The 20,610-nt window shown below is 39.3% G+C and overlaps 1 protein-coding gene across 1 annotated transcript in view; it reads left to right on the top strand.

Annotated features, from left to right (window-relative positions):
• The window catches only part of LOC128119458 (disintegrin and metalloproteinase domain-containing protein 32-like), an 87,374-nt gene that overhangs the window by 45,181 nt on the left and 21,583 nt on the right, over positions 1–20,610 (top strand). Inside the window, exons 12-15 of the mRNA XM_052752845.1 lie at positions 12,007–12,111; positions 13,701–13,899; positions 18,002–18,110; positions 20,019–20,208. Coding sequence (XP_052608805.1) covers positions 12,007–12,111; positions 13,701–13,899; positions 18,002–18,110; positions 20,019–20,208 — 603 coding nt within the window. The remainder of the gene's footprint in view (positions 1–12,006; positions 12,112–13,700; positions 13,900–18,001; positions 18,111–20,018; positions 20,209–20,610) is intronic.

Raw genomic sequence — 20,610 nt, 5'->3', positions numbered from 1 at the left:
TTTTGATCATTTGTGTGTCAGGAAAGTCCTGAAAACAGTGAATGCACACAGTCCAGAATACAGTGCTTCTGGGTAATGCAGTATCTGCAGTGATAATGCAAATCCCTTTAAATACAATATATACATGGGCATGAATTACTGGTTTGCATATCCCATTAAAAAAGGGGGGGGAGGAGATTGTTACTATCTTGTAGAACAAGTCCTCCTTCTTTGTTGTTAAATTACTCTTAAAAGTTTTCTTTTTAAAATCAATTTTACCGGGGGTGTGCTCTCCACAAAATAAAAGGGACCAATTACACAGACAGGATGATGAGCTTGGCAAATGGAAGTGACTATGGCTACAATCACATACAGACCCCGATCGTCATTCCTGAGACTTCTCACGCCCCTGTTGGGCTTTCCCCCTTGTGTCCATCTCCAGGTAGCCCGAGACAGGTCCTGTCAGATTACCTCAGCTGAGCTGGTTGGTGTAATCTAATCTGCTTCCTCTTTTCCTCTCTCTCCCCCTCCCTCCCTCCTTCCCTTCCCCTTCCTTCCTTCTCTCCCCTCTCCCTCTCCCTCCCTCCTTCCCCCCCCCTCCGTCTCTCTCTCCCTGTGCAGGATTTCTGATATTTTCCCCCATTGCGTCACGCCATGTAGTTTTCATCTTTATTTCGCATACTTCCTCTCTCCTACAAAAAGTCATGGACTGTAACACTCAAGTTTATCCCTGGCTTCTCTGATTTGCACACCACTCTCCACAGCTCTCTTTATAAGTGCCACAGCATTTTGGTGTTATAACTCGTCTGTATATTTAGTACTCAGGTCGGGTGGTGCCTTTCTGCTTCATTCTTTTTATTTAGAATTTCTTTGGTTTTTATGGTCTACTGTGGCACTATTGATAATTTAGATTTTTTTCTACTTCTCTGGAGAATGTCATTGTTAATTTGGTAGGGATGGCAAGCTTTCCCTCAGTTTGGTTAGAGTGAGCATATTTACCTAATTCTAGCTTATGAAAGTAGGATGCCTTTCCATTTTTTCTGGTGCCTTAATCACTTTCTTGATTAGATTTATTCCTGTGTGTTTGTTGGTAAGATTGTGAATGGGATTGCTATTGTGAGTTCTTCTGCAGGTGTCTTGTTATTTGCATATAAAAAAGCCAATGAATGAAGTTATATCATTTGTAGAAAATGGATGTGACTGGAGATTATCATAGGAGGTGAATTAAGCTAGTCTCAGAAAGACAAATACAACACATTTTCTCTCATATGTAGTTCCTATAGCCTATATAAGTACATGACCATGTCTGTAACTATGACATGGAAGGCAAAGGGAGACCAATGGGAGAAGGGAAGAGCAAGGAAGGGGGAGGTAGTGGATGTGGAAGGGAATATGCTCCCTGTACAATACATATGTCTGTGAAAATGCCCTATGTAACGTAGTAATTCATACAATGAGTAATCAATCACAAAAATTGAAACATGCTAAAAAGCACTGAGTTTTATATTTGCATATTTATTTATCAGGGTTTTTTTTTGGTAGAGTTCTTTTTGCTCCTTTTCCTAAATGTCCAACCATGTTTTTGTTTTACAAAAATGTGTATTTTGACTTCTTCCTTTCCTGTTTGGAAGCACTCTCTCTCTCTCTCTCTCTCTCTCTCTCTCTCTCTCTCTCTCTCTCGTTTATTTGGTTTTGTTTTTTTCAAGACAGGGTTTCTCTGTGTAGTTTTGGTGCCTGTCCTGGAACTCATTCTGTAGACCAGGCTGGCCTCGAACTCACAGAGATCCGCCTGTCTCTGCCTCCCGAGTGCTGGAATTAAAGGCGTGCTCCACCGTCACCTGGCTGGAAGCTCTTAATGTGTCTCTTATCTTACTATTCTGACTAAGACTTCAAATATATTTGAATAAAAGTGGTGGAGTGGGCAGACTTCTGGTTGTTCTAGAGGCATGCCTCAGGGTTTTCCTACTCAGTGTGGTCGAGGCTCTGGCTTTTTCTTTTTGAGGTACATGTTTTTCCTATATTGAATTTTTGGTTAATTCTGTTTCATTATGGAGTGTTGTTGAATTTTGGGGGTATTTTGATTGGTATTCCCATTGAATATGTAGCTGCTTTTGGAAGATGGTCATGTCCACAATATTAATTATATAGCTACATGAACATGGGAGATCTTTCTGTTTTCTGTCTTCCTAAATATCTTTCTTCAGAGATTTGAAAGTTTTCATTGTCGAGGTCTCATTTGCTTGGGCAGGTTTATCCCAAGATCTTTTATGTCTTTGAGGCTATTATAAATGGAATTGTGCCCATGAGCTCTTTCTGAGGAGGTTTGTTGGTGGTGGGTGGAAAAGCTCCCGAGTTCTGTAAGTTAATACTGTACCCTTCCATTTCGTTGAAATTGTTGATTGATTCTAGAAGTTTTCTGGTAGAATTTTCTGATCTCCTATGTATAATATCGTATCATTTGCCAGCAGGGATAATTTGATGTCTTCTTTTTCTGTCTGCATCCCATGAGTTCATGTTATTGAGTTATTGCATCGGGTAGCGCTTCAAGGACTATATTGAAAGGGAGTGGGGATAATGGAGAACGTGTCTCATTCCTGATTTCAACGGGATTGCTTCAAGGTTTTCTCCACTTAGGGTGAGGTTGGCTGTGGGTTTGTCCTACGTAGCCTTTATGTTGAGGGATGTCCCCTCTAGTCCTCTTCTCTCTAGGACTTTTGTCATAAAAGGCAGCTGGATTTATTTTTATCAAAGTCTCTTTCTCCATCTACTGAGTGCATTTATATGATTGATTACATTTATTGACTTACATATGCTGAAGCATCTCTGCATTTTTGGGATAAAGCGAGCTTGGTCATAATGGCTGATCTTGGTATGTGCCTGGTCCATGTTTGCTAGTATTTTCGCATCTGTGTTCATCAGGGATATTTGTCTGTCTTTTTAATTTTTTTCTTTGTATATGTGTGTGTGTGTGTGTGTGTGTGTGTGTGTGTGTGTGTGTGTGTGTGTGTGTGTATGTATCTTTACCTGGTTTTGATATTAAAATAATACCGGAATGAATTTGGAGATACTCCTTATGTTTCTATTTTTTTGAATAATTTAAGGAATATTGGTTGTAGATCTTTGAAAATCGGATTGGGTTCTGCTGTGGCTCCATCTGGGCCTTGGATTTTTTTCTTTCTTTTTTTCTTTTTCTTTTTTCTTTTTGTTTTGTTTTTACTTGGCTGGCCATCTATAAGTGTTTTAATTCCCTCATTTGCTATGGGCCTGTTTAGGTTGTTGATCTCTTGGGGGTAACTTTGGTGATTTGAATGAATGTATAAATGAATTCACTTCTTTTAGATTTTCCAACTTGACAGAATACAGGTTTTTCAAGTATTTTCTTATAATACCCCGAATTTCTTCGTAGTGTTTCCCTATTCATTTATGATAATGCCAGTTTGGATCCTCTTTTCCTTTCTTTTGGCTAGGTAGGCCAAGCATCTGTCAGTCTTCTTTATCATCTCAAAGAGCCAGCTTACAGATCCATTGACTCCTCATATCGTTTGTCTATGCTTCATTCGTTTCTGCTGTGGTCTTTATTATTTCTTATCATCTACTGGTTTGTGTTTGTTGTTTGTTTTTTTTCCTCCTCAGATTTTGAATTGCACCATTAAGCTATTTCTCTCCCCCGCCCCACCCCCTCCCGCCCCCACATCTTCTTTTAGGTCATCCCCACCCCCACCCCCACCCTCCTGCCACTCAATTTCATGTTCTCTCACAAAGCAAAAAGGGAAAAAACCAAGTCATACAAACCAGTAAGACAAAAAGTACCAAAACAAACTGAAAAGCACACGCACACACACACATACACACCCCCCAAACAAACAAACAAAACCCCCCAACAAACAAACCACCGAGTCCATATCATGTTGGACAACTACTCCTGGAGTGTGGTTGATACATTTAGTGATATTCCATAAGAGAAAACTGGTTTTATCAACTTATCAATTACATACTATATTAACTACAGATATCTTCTTAGTTAGGGTTGGGGCTTCATGTCCGCTTCTCCTTGTCAATGCTGGGATTTTGTCCCATTTGAACCTGTGCAGGTCCTGTGCATGCTGTCACAGTCTCTCTGAGTCCATGTGCGTATCCACCTTGTTGTGTCTGTTTTCATGGCGTTATCCACCACCTCAGGCTCTCACAGTCTTTCTGACTCCCCTTCTGTATATACCCCAGAGTCTTGAGAAGAGGATAAAGAAACATCTGTTTTAGGGATGAATGCCCTGAAGTATCTTATTGTCTGTATATCATCCAGCTGCAGGTCTCTGTTTAATTGCCATCCACTGCAAAAAGAAACTCCTCTGATGTGTGCTGAGTGAGGCACTGATCTATGGGTATAGAAATGCCGTTAGAAGTCATCTTATTGCTATGTACCTTAAGCAGAATTATCACAGCAGATAGTCCCCTGTGGCCCGTGACCTATTGAGTCTCCGGCGTCTGGTATGGGTCCCATCCCATAGAGTGGACCATAATCCCATCAAAACGTGGGTGGTTACTCTCTTAATGTCTGTGCCATTGCTGCGCCAGTATACCGGGCTGGCACATTGCTGTTCTGGGTCACAAGGTTTGTAGCTGATGATAGCTTTCGGAGCACCTTCCAGCATATGAATGATTGTCGTAGGGATGAAACTTCTAGTTGAGCCCAAGCTCAGTTTCTCCATCTCCAATGACGTAAGTTTTGTCTTCAGCAAGAGGGCCTTACCACTAGGTGGTGGACAGCAACTAACAGCCTGGGACCCCTTTGGCCAATGACTCAGTAAGACGTAACTCATTCCTACTAAGGGTGAGTTTACTTAGTGGCATAAGATGTCGGGTTGGTGGGGCACTGGCTTTCCTATTACATGGTGACTCCCTTTAAATTCTTTTCATATATGTATATATTTAGGACACTTCTACAGTAGTAGGTTTCCATATGGCTTTTCAGAAGGCCTTTCCTGTTATTTGTCTTCCTTCATATTCCCTCCTTTACCCTTAGCTCTAAAGCATGTCTAGTTGGGGCTTTGTCTCCTCCGTTATTTGATGATTCTGCTTAGATTTATTTCAAATATGTATGTATTTTAAGAAACCTCTAATGTAGTAGGTTTCCATATGACCCCTCAAATGGCCCTTAGTGTTAGCTGTCCTTCCCCATGTTTCCTTACTTCAGTGTTGCATCCCCCTCCCCATTTAATATTTGTCTTAGTTAGTGTTATTGCTGCACGGAGACACCACAACCACCGCAACTCTTTTTTTTTTTTTTGGTGCCTATCCTGGATCTCACTCTGTAGACCAGGCTGGCCTCGAACTCACCGAGATCTGCCTGGCTCTGCCTCCCGAGTGCTGGGATTAAAGATGCGTGCTACCAGCCATTGCAACTTTTATAAAAGAAGGATTAATTGGGGCTGGCTTACAGTCTCAGAGGCTTAGTCCATAGTCCTCTTGGCAGGAAACATAGCGGCGTGCAGGCAGACATGGTGCTGGAGAAGGAGCTGAGAGTCCTATATCTTGATCCACAGGTAGTAGTAAGTAAACTTACTTGAGCTTTGGAGACCTCAAAGCCCATCCCCTAGCGACACACCTCCTCCAATAAGGCCACACCTCCTAATATTGCCACTCCCTATCAGCCTATGGGGGCTATTTTCTTTCAAACCACCACAATCCTCCTATTCCAGTCTCCCCATTTCTCTCTAACTATATATTCTATTTCCCTTTCCGTGGGAGATCATTCCCTCCCTGTGTTGTTCCTTTATATCTAACCTCTGTGGTTATTCAGATACTATCATGCTTATTGAATGCTTAAAAGATAACATCTGCATATGAGAGAAAACATATATTTGTCATTTTGAGTCTGTGTTACTTCACTTAGGATGATTTTTTTTTTTAGTTCCATCCACTTACCTGCAAATTTCATGATTTTGGTTTTTTAATAGTAACATTTCACTGTGTAAACACACCACATTTTCCTGATATATTCATCTATGGATGGACATATAGGCTGTTTATATTTTCTAACTATTAGGAATAGAGCAGCAATGAACATCACTGAGCAAATGCCTCTGTAGTATGCCCAAGAGTAATATAGCTGGATCTTTAGATAAATATACTCCTAGCTTCTTGAAAAACTGCCACACCAATTTCCATAGTGGCTATACAAATTTGCACTCCCACCAGCAATGGATGAGTGTGCTCCTTACCCCACATCCTTGCCAGCATGAGCTGTCATTTGTTTTGATTTTGGCTGTTCTGACTGGTGTATGATGAAATCTCAAAGTATCTTTGATCTGCATTTCCCTGATGGCTAAGGGCGTCAAACATTTCTTTTAAGTGCTTCTCAGCCCTTTGTGTTTCATCTTTTGAAAGCTCTGTTTAGAACTATACCCTATTCTTCAGTTGGGTTATGTGTTTTCTTAATGTCTAGTTTTTTGGAGTTCTTTTTAAGTTTTAGATATCAGCCCTCTATTGAATGTGCAGTTACTAATTTTTTCCCCCATTCTGTTACCTGCCACTTTGTCCAAAGGATGGTGTCTTTTGCCATACAGAAGCTTTTCAGTTTCATGAAGTCCTTATTTATTAATTCTTGTCCTTAGCATCAGTTCTGTGTCCTATTCAAAAAGTCTTTTCCGTGCCAACGAGTTCAAGACTATTCTTTGCTTTCTCTTCTGTCAGATTCAGTGTATCTGGCCTTGTGTTGAGGTCTTTGATCCATTTGGAGTTGAGTTTTGTGCAGGGTGATAAATGTGGCTCTGTTTGCATTCTTATGCATGCAGCCAAGCACTTTGACCATGTGTTGGTGATGTCTTTTTTTCCCAGTTTTATCCATGGTCTCTCCAGGTCTTTTATCAGGAAGGGATTTTTGATTTTGTCAAAGGCCTTTCTGCATCTAATGAGATGATCATGTGATTTTTGTCTTTCAGTCTGTCTGTGAGGTGGATTAAGTTTTTTGATTTATGTATGTTGAACAATTCCTGCATCTCTGGGATGAAGCCAACTTGATCATGGTAAATAATATTTTTGATGTGTTCTTGAATTCTGCTTACAAGTATTTTATTGGGAAATTTTGTGTCTATTTTAATGTGTGGCATTGGTATATAATTTTCTTCTCTTTTGAGTCTTTGTATGGTTTAGGTATGAGGGTAATAGTAGCTTATAAAAAATCCTTCAGTTTCTATTTTGCAAAAAACTTTGTGGAGTCTTGGCATTAGATCTTCTTTGAAGGTCTGGTAGAATTCTGTGCTAAATCTATCTGGTCCAGTGCTTTTTTGGTTGGGAGATTTTTAATTACTGATTCTATTTTACTAGGGGTTTGGTGTTTGCTTACATTGCTTATTTCATCTTGATTTAACCTCGGGAGGTTGTATATATCAAAGAATGCATCCATTTCTTTTAGGTTTTTCAGTTTGATGGAATATATATATTTTTAAAGTATGTCTTCCATATGGTGCTCTGAATTTCCTTGGTGTCTGTTGTAATGTTTCCATTTTCATCCTTGTTTGATTTTATTAATTGGGATCATCTCTCTCCATGTTTTTGTTAATTTGGGTAAAGGTTTGTCAATTTTGTTGATTTTCACAAAGAACCAATGTTAGGTTTCCTTATTCTTTATATTGGTTTCTATTTCACCCTGAGTTTATTTCTTCCCATTCACTGTTTTGGCTCTTATTTATTCTTGTTGTTTTTTTTTTTAGAAACTTCTATTGTGTTGTTTAATTAATATGCATTCTCTCTGGTTATTTTTGGTGTAGGCTGTTATCACTATGAACTTGCCTCTTAGAACTGCCTTCACTATGTCCCAAGGTTGAAGAGTTTGTGTTTTCATTTTCAGTTTTCTTCTTGATAGCTGACTTGGTGTAATTTCATTCCTGGGCTTTTTTTTTTTTTTGGGTTGGGAGACTTTTAATGACTATTTCCTTGGGGTTTATTATTCTATTTAAATAGTTTATCTGGTCTTGATTTAACTTTGGTGTGTGGTACCTATCCAGAAAATTGTCCATTTCTTTTAGATTTCCCAATTTTGTGGAGTACAAGTGTTTGAAGTATGACCTGATGATTCTGTGGATATCCTTGTTGTCTGTTGTTATGTCTCCCTTTCATTTCTGATTTTGTTAATTGGATGTTCTCTCTTTGCCTTTTGGTTACTTTGTATAAGGGTTTGTCTATCTTGTTGATTTTCCCAAAGAACCAACTCTTTGTTTCATTGATTCTTTGTATTGTTCTTTTTGTTTCTATTTTATTGATTTCAACCCTCAATATGATTATTTCCTGGCATCTGTCCCTCCTGGGTGAGTTTGCTTCTTTTTGTTCTAGAGCTTTCAGGTATGCTGTTAAGTCAATAGTGTGAGATTTCTCCAACTTCTTTATGTAGGTATCTAGTGCTATGAACTTTCCTCTTAGTACTGCTTTCATAGTGTCCCATAAGTTTGGGTATGTTGTAATTCATTTTCATTGAATTCTGGGAAGTCTTTAATTTCTTTCTTTATTTCTTCCTTGACCCAGTGGTGTCTCAGTTGAGCATTATTCAGTTTCCATGAGTTTGTAGGCTTTCTGTAAATTGAATTGTTGTTGAATTCTAACTTTAAGCCATGATGATTCAATAAAACACAGGAGGTTATTCCAATTTTTTTTTTGTGTCTGTTGAGATTTGCTTTGTGACTGAGTATATGGTCAGTTTTAGAGAAGGTTCCATGAGGTGCTGAGAAGAAGGTATTCTTTTGTATTTGGGTGAAATGTTCTATAGATGTCTGTTAAGTCCATTTGAGTCATAACACCTGTTAATTCCCTTATTTCTCTGTTTAGTTTCTGTCTGGCAGACCTGTCCATTGGTGAGAGTGGGGTGTTGAAGTCTCCCACTATTAAGTGTGGGGTTTGATGTGTGATTTAAGCTTTAGTAATATTTCTTTTTTTTTTTAAACAAATGTGGGTGCCCTTGTATTGGGGGCATAAATGTTCAGAATTGAGGCTTCATCTTGAGGGATTTTTCCTGTGATGAATATGTAATATCCTTCTTGATCTCTTTTGAGTAATTTTAGTTTTGAAGTCTATTTTGTTAGATATGAGGCTAGCTATACCAACTTGCTTCTTAGGTCCATTTGACTGGAAAATCTTTTCCCAACCCTTTACTCTGAGGTAATGTCTGTCTTTGAAGTTGAGGTGTGTTTCTTGCATGCAGCAGAAGGATGGATCCTGTTTTCATATCCATTCTGTTAGCTTGTGTCTTTTTATAGGTGAATTGAGTCCATTGATATTAAGTGATATTAATAACCAGTGATTATTAATTCCTGTTATTTTTGGTGGTAGTGTGTGTATGTTTCCCTTCTTTGGGATTTGTTGGTGTGGGATTACCTATTGCCTGTTTTCATGGCTGCATCTAACTTCCTTAGGTTGGATTTTTCCTTCCAGTGCTTTCTGTAGGGCTGAATTTGTGGATAGATATTGTTTAAATTTGGTTTTGTCATGGAATATCTTGTTTACTCCATCTATGGTGATTTAAAGTTTTGCTGGGCATGGTAGTCTGGGCTGGTATCTGTGGTCTCTTTGTGTTTGTATAACATCTGTCCAGGACCTTCTGACTTTCATAGTCTCCATTGAGAAGTTGGGTGTTATTCTGATGGTTCTACCTTTGTAAGTTACTTGGCTTTTTTCCTTTGCAGTTCTTAACATTCTTTCTTTATTCTCTGTGTTTAGTGGTTTGATTATTATATGTGAAGGGACTTTTTTTTTGGATCTAGTCTAGTTAGTGTTGTGTAAGCTTCTTGTATCTTCATAAGCATTTTCTTCTTTAGGATGGGAAAGTTATCTTCTGTAATTTTGTTGAATATATTTTCTGTGCCTTGGAATTGGTATTCTTTTCCTTCTTCTATCCCTATTATTCTTAGGTTTGGTCTTTTGTGATGTTCCAGATTTCCCAGATGTTTTGTGCTATGACTTTGTTGGCTTTAATGTTTTCTTTGACTGATGAATCTATTTCCTCTATCTTATCTTCAATGCCAGAGAATCTCTCTTCCATTTCTTGCATTCTGTTGGTTATGCTTCCATCTGTAGTTCCTGTTTGTTTACTCAGATTTTCCATTTCCAGCATTTCCTCAGTTTGTGTTTTCTTTATTGTCTTGATTTCAGTTTTCAAGTCTTGAACTCTTTCCTTCACCTGTTTGATTGCTTTTTCTTGGCTTTCTTTGAGGGATTTATTGATTTCTTCCAATTTTTTGTTTGTTTTTTCCCTCAGTTTCTTTAAGGGAATTTTTCATTTCCTCTCTAAAGGCCTCTATCATCTTCATAAAGTTATTTTTAAGGTTGTTTTCTTCTGCTTCATCTGCATTGGGATGTACAGGTCTTGTTGTAGAACTGCTAGGTTCTGGTGGTGCCATATTGCTCTTTAGATTGTTGAATGTGTTCTTGCACTGGCATCTACTCATCTATCTCTTCCTCCAATTAGTGCAAGTGGTGTCTGTGTCTCAGGGATCCCTTCTTGGTCTAATTAGGCCTGGCAGTCTTTGTCTCAGGGAGCTGCTGGGGTCTCGGGCGATGGGTAGGTTTGGGGGATGGAGTGGGACTTATAGATTGCAGGATCCAATGCGGGGGTGCAAAGGCCTGCCCACAGGAGTTTTGCCTACTGGCCTGCAACTGGGGCTGCAATAGTGAGGTTGGGGGAGCATGGGTTGTGCTTTGAGGCCTAGGGCCTAGAGACTGGGATGACCAGCTGGGAGAACAGTCTCTCACCTCTTGGTCCAATTGGAGCTGGCAGAGTTTGTGTCTCAGGGAGGAGCTGTGGTCTCAGGGGGATGGATGGGTCTAGGGGATGGAGTGGGGCTCATAGATTACAAGGGCCAATGGGGAGTGGTGGTAGGCTGGCCTGCCTGCAGAAGTCTTGCCTGCTGACCTGCAACTGGGGCTGCAATGGGTGGGGGTAGACTTTTCAATGTTTCTGTCTCCTTATTGAATTCAGTGTTCAAATTCATTCAGCTTAATTTCATTCAGCTATGTATTTGTATTTTCTTGGGCATCACTCAGGGCTTCTTGTTATCCCCTTGGAGTTCAGTGAAGTGATTGTTCATGTCTACTTTAAATTTTTAAATTATTTGATAAGGTATACGATTCTTTTAATGTCTGTGTCTCATGGTTCATCTAGGTAGTTCTTATCGATACCACTTCTAAGGACTACTGGGTATGTTAGGAACTGTTTTGGCTATTCATGTTGTTTTTGTTTTTGTGGTTTGACCTGGGCATGTCGACTTCTTTCTATGGTTGTCTTTCTGATGTGATAATCAGGCTTTTCTTAGACTGGTCCAATACAGGAGCTACATGACCTGAGCTAGACCAGGTAAAGGCAGTGGATAAGTCAACTGGACCAGGCAAAATCTACTCTGAAGCCATAGGTCTGGAAGTGGGCCTGTGAGTGCTAAGATGACCATGGAAAGAGGGAAGGATGGGAGAAGGAAGAAGTGTCTCAACATTCAAAGGTAGCTGCTTTTGAACAAAGCAGGTTAAAAGGCCACCTGAGCAGACCCAGGTCTATGCAGCTGGAGATGGCCACATGCAAGGGGGAAACAGAGGCAGCATAGGGGGAATGGGAAAGGAAAGAAGCCTGGCAAAGGGGATCACAAAGAAAGAGGGTTTGCATCCTGTGGGTCTGGAACTAGCTTAAAGAGTTGCAGATGGCAGTGGGTTAGGGGGACTATCTTGTCTTTTTAAGTCATCGTGATTACCACGGTCTTTTCTGGAAAACACCTCCCAAGCTCTTGATTCATTTCTTTGGTTTTCTTCTGTAGTGATTTGTGGTTCTTCTTTTTCCTGTTGTATCTAATTGCTGTAAAAAGTTATTTCCTGCATTTTTCTATGGCTTCTAATTGGATTGGGAGGGAAAGTAGGTATCAGTTACTCTACCAAGACCCCATTAAGCCTTGTAAGTGTTTGTGGATGCTAATATCTGTGCACACTGCCATTGTTAATGTCTCCTAGATCATGGCTCTCTATCAAGTCTTGGTCACTGTTGTGTATCTTCCTTTGCAGCAATGTGGGCCCGATAGCTGTTGTGAACCGACAACTTGTGTTCTGAAACAAGGGAAGGCTTGTGACAGCATGTCTCCCTCACAAACCTGCTGCCAAGACTGTGACGTAAGATTTAAGTTTAGTAGCATTCTATAAGCACACGCTGAATTATACAGAGGATGCATTGACTTATGACTACAGTCTTCTACAAAAACAAAGTACCTTTTTTTTTTTTTTTTTTTTTGGTTTTTCGAGACAGGGTTTCTCTGTGTAGCAAAGTACCTTTTAAGTAAAGAAAAGATAATAAATTGAGGATTCAATTTCTCACTTTGTGACGTTTTCTTCAACATTACAGTCTCTGTCTACTATCACTACTTTAATAACTTGGAGTGGCCCCTGTTTTTTGTGTGTGTGTGTGTGTGGTACTTTCTCTGTTTGACCCATACTTTCCTTTAGCTCATTCTGTAACCCTGGTTGTCCTTGCATTTACAATACTTCTGCCTCAGTCTCCCCAAACCCTGGGATTACAAGACTGTACTACCAGGGCCAGCTAACATTTTTCCAAATAGAATTATATGTTTTTTTTTTAAACTGAAGTATGGACTTCTCATTCATGGACAATTTTATTCCCAAAGGATCCCATGGTGATGGTTGATCCATTTTGCTTTCCAGGTCTTCCCATGTGTGTTACAGTGAGTTTCCCATGTGCGACTACCACGATTGAACTACCTGCCATTCATGCTATTTTCTTCATTGTTCTCAACTGACACAGCTACAGTTTCTTTCTAGAAACCCATAGTATGGCTATATTTATCTTCTGTGACCTTTTTTTTTTAGTGTCAAATGAAAATAATGACTAAGAAGCATGAGAACAGAAAGGTTATACTTGGATTCCTTTCTCAAAAATTCCCATGCTTCAGTGCTTCTTCAATGACCATTCACCTGCCCCCTACACTCTGCTCAGTGATTTGTTTACATTTGTAGCAGAATTGATAAGTATTCCGCAATTGTGAACTGTGGTATACACATTTATATTTTTTTTGAAATTGACTTAACTAAAATATTTTCACTCTACAAGACTGATTTCCGAGGCTAACCGTGGTCCTTGCTCCCTTGAGTGAAAGCACAAAACTTCAGTATGTGCGTGTGTGCGTGCGTGCGTGCGTGCGCGCATGTGCATACACGGGCCTGTGTGGGTGACATGGCCTGTGAGGGTGACATGGCCTGTGTGGGAGCCAGATGTAGACAGTAGGATGATTTTCCTCAATTGTGTCTCTACCTTATTTCCTTTGACCTGTGTCTCTTTCTCAGCTTGAAGCTTGCTATTTCAGCCAGACTGACTGGTGCATGAACCTTGGAATCTTCTTGTTTGACCCCCCCACCCCCACACTAAGAGTGCTGGTGCACACTGCCATGCCCAGCTTTTGTGTGAGTTCTGAGAATATGAACTCATTTTTATGCTTTACAGCAAGCACTCTCCTCATTGAGTCATCAGCTCACCACATATCACCTTTTTTTTTGTTATACCATTGCTTATATATCTATACCTTATCTTTCCTTTTCATACATTCCATTTATTTTGAAATGAATAGCACAGTGATGTATACTAAGAGACTGAAACACCCTAAAGATTCAAAAGAACACATACATGATCAATATTGTTTGAAATACTTGTGAACACAGTATTGTTATATATAAAATATTTTTCCTGTTAGTTTGCAGCACAAGGCCAAGAATGTAGGCCCCAAAAGCATCCAGACTGTGATATTGCGGAAGTCTGCAATGGGAGCTCAGGAGCTTGTCCACCTGATGTAACTATACACAATGGGCACGTTTGCAAAGCAGGTGGGTTTATCTGTTTTGATGGAGACTGCCCTGACCTGGATAAACGCTGTGAGAAGATATATGGAGAAGGTAAATTTTTCATATATATCTATCTTTTACAAATTATCCTTAACCTATTCATTATTCTTTAATTTGTTAATGAACCTTTAGGTTGTTTCAAAATCTTGACAGTTGTGAAGCATGTAATAACAAGCCTGGAAATGCATGTGTCTCTTTGAGAAAATGCTTTTATTTTCCTTGAGTACACAAAGGTGGGATTCTGAATCTTGAGATAATTCTGTATTGAGTTTTTAAAGAAGCTCCATACTGTTTTCAATAGATTCTATACCAGCTTATACTTCTGTCGCCAATGGCTGAGTGCTCCTATCCCTATCACCAATGGCCGAGCACTCCTATTCCCCACCATGCTTACGAATGTTTGTTAACTTTTGTCTTTTTCGACACTCACTCCAACATTTGTGAGGCAATATTTCACTTTGATTATTCTTTCATATTTGCTTGATGATTAGTGATGTTGAACAATATTAAAAGTACTTATGACTTCCATTGGTTTTCTCTCTGGAAGCCAGTGGGACGGACCTCTTGCCAGTTCAGCCACCAACAGCCATCTTTTCCAAACCTGTCTGAAAACGGAAATGCAATAGTGCTTCTCTCTACATTGCCAAGAAGTAGCTCCTGTCACACAGCTTCTAGAACGGAGGGGCAACCACTTTCAGATCCAACTGAACCCCTGGCCCTGAAACCATGTGTCCTCTCACAGATCCATACTACAGACCTCAGTTCTGCAACTTCTTCGTCCTTGCTAGTGTTTTAGACCCCACATTGTATATCCCTCAAACTTGGCAAGTACTGTAGATAAAGACTAATGCTTCCTTGGGCCCTGCTGTAAGCTATGGATCCCAGCTCTGTAGCCATTGCACACATATCTACATCTTGGGCACTTGAAATACGCTCCCAGAAAACCAGCCAACTCCCTGGCAACGGAAGGTGTAGCTTTTTGTTTGTCCTCCAGATCCTGAATAGGAGTTTGCTCTACACAAGAGACTTACTTCAGTTTTAAGGGTCTATCCATACATTGATAGGAAGAGATGGGAAAGCCATTTTTATTGTATAATGATAAAGAAGTCACCTTATCAAGAAGATACAGTGTCAGTTTATGTGCAGTTTGTGTCAGAACACCTAAACATTTAAGCAATCAAGCATGAAGGAGAGAAGACAGATTGCAGCACAGCCAAGAGTAGGGGAACGCAACCCATCACTTTGCACAAGATGATTGTTCGGACAGATGATCAACTAGAAAACTATTGGTTACTTTTTGGATTACTATGAAGGGAAACCCCTATCTTTCCATGGAAATTTTCCCTTGGTTCCCTCTGCAAAGTCTTTGAATGCTGTTGGCTTAATAACCCCTCAGGTGGGCTAAAATGACTTTCTGTAGGATGAATTGGAAAAATTAGTGGAAAGACCATGAAGAGTTTATTTCACGTTTTATGCTTAAAAAACACATCTAGGGTTGGAGAGATGGCTCAGTCATTAAAGGCTAGGCTTACAACCAAAAATAAAAAGGCCTCTATAGTTTTTAATAGAACAGATATGTTCATATTTGAAGTCCTGGTTTTGATTGTCAAATTCATATGAAAGAGAATGGACATGGCTGACAGTCCAACCAGTGTTTGGTGCCAGTTGATTATTTATGGTCCTTATTAATTATGTAAATATTTATTTAGCATCTTAATTGGGTGGAAGTAGCCTTCTTTTGAGAATGTAGACAAAAATTGGGTGCGAACAACAATGTTGAGATAAGGATTTCTATTCTTATGGAGCTTAAATTCCAATGTGGCAGGGCATCAGACAAACAAAAAAATTTATGGATAGACAAATAAAAAAATGAATCAAATAAAAAATGCATAATGGCATGAGTTATGTTAACAAAAATATTTGAGTGATCAAATAGTGCAAAGCCACAAGCAGGGTGACAAGACTAAGTCTTGCTGCCACAGGTGCAATGCCCAGGCATGTTTGTCTGAGGAAATGAAACTTCAGAAAAAAATGGGAACGGTGAGAAGGAGCCAGTCAAGACATGGCTTGGAAAGAGTATTCCAGCGAGAGAAAATAGAGCCAATGTTTTAGCACTCCATGGAGTGTGGATGCTGATGCGGGTCATGACCATTGGAAAACACATATTTCTGACAACCTTGGGGAATCCCAGCTATACATTTATTTTTATTGCTGCTTCATAACTGTAATTTTGCTACATTGTGGTGTCTCTGTTCCCAAGACTGTCAGAAATAGTGTTTTCCCATGGTTGTGACACACAGGTTGAGAACTGTTGACGTAAGTCCTGGTGGGGAGTATGACTGAAATGTAGTGTATTGGGATCAGATTTTTTTTTTTTTAGTGTAATAATAAACCAGTTGAGATATTTAAGTAAGAGACCAAAACTATGGTTTTGGTTGAAAAAAGATCATTGTAGTTGTATTTTGTAGGTCATTGTAGATAGCATGGTGGGAACCACTGGAAACTAATACAGTAGAAAAGATGAGATGTGACCACACTTAGGCTGTACTTATGAGGCATTGTCAAGAAGACTCCAATTAGGAGATGGAGGCAGCTGGTGAGGGGGAAATGGACTCAAGGACCATTTCTAAGTTTGGCCTCATCATCTGACGAGCTAATGGTATGAAGTAAGGAGTGTAGGGATAAAACAGTTTGGTTTGAGATATTAAGCTGAAAATCCTATTAGTCAAAGGCAAGATCAGTTCTATGTCAGGTAAGAAAGCTAACATTTCTTTGGCCTCTTTATCTCAGCTGAAGTGGGATGAAGGGCCTACTGTGTTTAATTATCTCTGATAGTTGTCAGGGAAGGCAATGTCAAGCCCTTTGCTGCTCCATGGTATATTTGAAGCATTACCTCATTGTTGACCATAATAGCCCAATATTTTATTTTATTTATTTGTAAATGAAATATTTATGCAATGTTTTATTGTCCTGGTACCCTCTATGAGTAGCAGTCTATTAAAATGCATCCATTATTTGATTACATTTCATAGGACTTGATAATATAGTACAGAGACTAGAAATACAGTATCTCATGCCTGAATAGGCAATTTCTATTCCTTAGGAGACTTGGTAAACACCCCAGATTGTTAAGGCAACATTTGTCAAATGACTTCCCATTTGCAAAATGCTTTCCTTTTAATGACTCAGTCTCACTCTGGGAAACTAAGTTGGATTAAAAATGAGTCTCTAATACTACTGGGAAAGGGTGTATAAAACATCCTCTCTCTACAAGTTTTCTTTCCGGTTGCTAAGATGAAACACCCTGACTAAAAACTACTTGGGGGAGAAAGGATTTATGAGAGTTTCTGATTCCAGGTTACACCCTGTCATTTCAGAAAAATGTGAGTCGATTGAGACAGCTGGCTGGTCACATCACATCTCCTGTCAAGGGCAGAGAAAATGAGTGATGCATGCTTCCTCTGCTTAGTCCTGTTTCTGTACTTAGACAGTTCGGGACTCAAGCTTAGGGACTAACGCCACCCATGGTGGGCTGGGTCTTCCCACATCAAATCTCACACAGACATGCCCACAGGCCAACCTGGTCTAGACAATTCTTCACTGAGACACTGTTTCCATACTACTCTGTATTGTCACATTGACATTAAAACCAACCAACTTACCTCCTATGTTTTGGAACCTAACCCATCTCCTGTTTTCTGGCACCTCCTGTTAATGCCCCCTAGGTTACCAATCTATCAGTGGATTAGTCCCCTGAGTAAGGATACTCATGATGCAGTTACACTTCCATGATTTCATACAATACCCAGGGCAACACCTTCAGCAATGAGTCATTTGGGAAGACTTGCCTCCCATTAAATAATGGTGCCTTTTGTTGCTTTCTTGAACAAAGCCCTCTCCTCTGTACACACATCTACAACTCTTCCTTCTCTTGTAGTTTGTGTTATAGAAATGAATACAGGGTAGCAAAGCAGCATCCAGTTAGAGTCATGAACACCACCTTTCTCTCAGTTCTTTCTCTGTCCTTACAGCTTACTAGGAAACCTTTTGAGTTGGGTAATAATGGCTACAGAGGTAAAGGAAATATGGTGTATGAGGACATGGAGGAGCATAAATGTATATTCTGATCTAAATGTATTTCTAATTTTGACAGGTTCACGGAATGCTCCATTTTCTTGCTATGAAGAAATCCAGGGTCAAACTGATCGGTTTGGCAACTGTGGTAAAGATCGGCAAAACAGATACATATTCTGTGGATGGAGGTGGGCTACATCAAGCAGCGATACTTTCTATGCTATATTCTTTTTTTATTGAGCTTTTCTCTTTAGTATATACCATGAATTCCAGTTATATTCTTTTTTTTTTTATTTAGCTTTTCTCTTTAGTATATACCATGAATTCCAGTTGCTCCAAGTACCCCATTTGCATGGCGGTGGGTCTGAAGCCTGAATGAAGGCCCAGGCCTGGACATGGTTCTGCTACAAGATACCATATAAAGCTTTTATCTGTGGGTGATCATTCAGCCCCCAAATCTAATCTAAAGCATACTCACAGTGCCCACAGAACCTTTCCCTCCAAAGCTACTGTTTTTTTTTCTTATAAAAATGATCCCCCTGATGCTTTACTACTCCATGTGTATTATAAAATCAAGCTCAATTTCTTGTGCATCCTCAGAGAGAGCCTTTTCATATTTTGTTCAAGAGTTTAGTAAAAATATTTATTAAGATCCTGCTATGTACTAGACCCTGGGTTAAATAATAGTTGGCAGCACACACACATCACACACACACACACACACACACACACACACACACACACACACACACCACACACACACACACACACACACACACACACACACACACACACCTATGCATATCTATACACATACAGACATACATATGCTCACACACAGATGCATACACACACACACACACACACACACACCACACACACACACACACACACACACACACACACCTATGCATATCTATACACATACAGACATACATATGCTCACACACAGATGCATACACACACACACACACACACACACACACACACACACACACACACATATGCTCTTGCCATTTGTAGGTTCTTAAACACACCATGGCCTTGGCTTGTTTATGCTTCCTGATTAAAACTAACTTGTAAGCTTTGGCTCTGTAATGTCTACAGAGCTTTCTGGAACTGATAAACTAGAAAACCACCCTAAATTTCTATAGGGACTTATTTTATTTATGGCATTATGGTCAGATTTTTTAAATCATGTTTCATATCAGTTAATAAGGTCCTTGAGGGTACATCTAACAAATTTATTCATTATTCTCTGTCTCTAATTGATTATTTGACAGTAAATATATAATCCACAGAATAAACAAAAGACTGTGGGTAGTAATGAATACTTTATATCTATAGCTGAAGTTTTTCTGGTCCTGCCTGGCTCCCATGGCCCTGTGGTCCTAAGTAAACATACAGAGGCTTACATTAATTAAAACTGTTTGGCCATTAGCTCAGGCCTACCACTGGCTAGCTCTTACATTTAAACTAACCCATAATTGTTATTTATGTTTAGCCATGTGGCTTGGTACCTTTTCTCAGTTCTGCCTTCACATCTTGCTTCTCATGGCGGCTGCGGCTGGCAGTGTCTCCTCTCTGCTTATCCCGCCTGTACTATACTTCCTGCCTGACTACTGGCCAATCAGTGTTTTATTTATTAATCAGTCAGAGGATCACATTCACAGCATACAGAAAGACATACTAAGCACTTCCCCTTTTCTTTTTTTGTCTACAGAGCTTTCTGGAACTGGTAAGCTAGAAAACCACCCTAATTTCTATAGGGACTTATTTTATTTATGGTCAGACTTTTAAAAGCATGTTTCAAATCAGTTAGTAAGGTCCTTGAGGGTACATCTAACAAATTTATTCATTATTCTCTGTCTCTAATTGGTTACCTGACAGTAAATATACAATCCACAGAATAAACAAAAGACTGTGAGTAATAATGAATACTTTATATCAGTGGGTTTAAACTTTCTCCCTTAAATATTTATACAAACACATTATATTCTCTATGTTGGCATAAATAGTCATGATTTTTAATCAAAGCAATTACAAAGCATTTCTAATAACCACCTAATGCGTACTAATCATTTTTATATTTTCAGAAATCTCATATGTGGGAGATTAATTTGTACTTACCCCAAACAAACTCCATATAACCCACCTAATAACAGCACCGCTTCTGTGATTTATGCTTTTGTACGGGACCAAGTATGTATCACTGTGGACTTTGGATCGAGTGTCAGAGAAGATCCACTCAAGGTCATTAGTGGCTCTGTATGTGACCTTGACAGGGTAAGTCACTTACAACCAGTTTCTTAAAAATCTAGGTTCATTTATTATTTTGGTTAGCATTTTCATATTAAAGTATTTAATTTTGATTTGCTCTGTGTAACCCTAAACGTTTGGAGGGAGAAATGAATGCATTTTAACTCATGTTTAGCTCGTAATAGAGAAATATAAATGTTTCATTCTTCTAGAACTTCAGCATAATGAGTGATGGCTTGAGTAGAGACAAAAGAACGTTTAGGAGTAGATTGTACTTAAGTACTTTATAGCATGGACAATCACTGAGAAGGAATTCATTTAGTCTTTGTGGCTCAGTGAATTAGGCTACCCTTGAAGTCAGGATGCTTAGAATCATTATGGAACATATTACCAGTTACCTGAACAACGTGAGATGTTTCTAGAATAAGT

Source organism: Peromyscus californicus, unplaced genomic scaffold, assembly GCF_007827085.1.
Source record: "Peromyscus californicus insignis strain IS unplaced genomic scaffold, ASM782708v3 Scaffold_23__1_contigs__length_62951481, whole genome shotgun sequence".
NCBI classification, from domain to species: Eukaryota; Metazoa; Chordata; class Mammalia; order Rodentia; family Cricetidae; genus Peromyscus; species Peromyscus californicus.
Note: the sequence above shows the minus strand (reverse complement) of the source record. Positions and strands in the feature narration are given on the sequence as shown.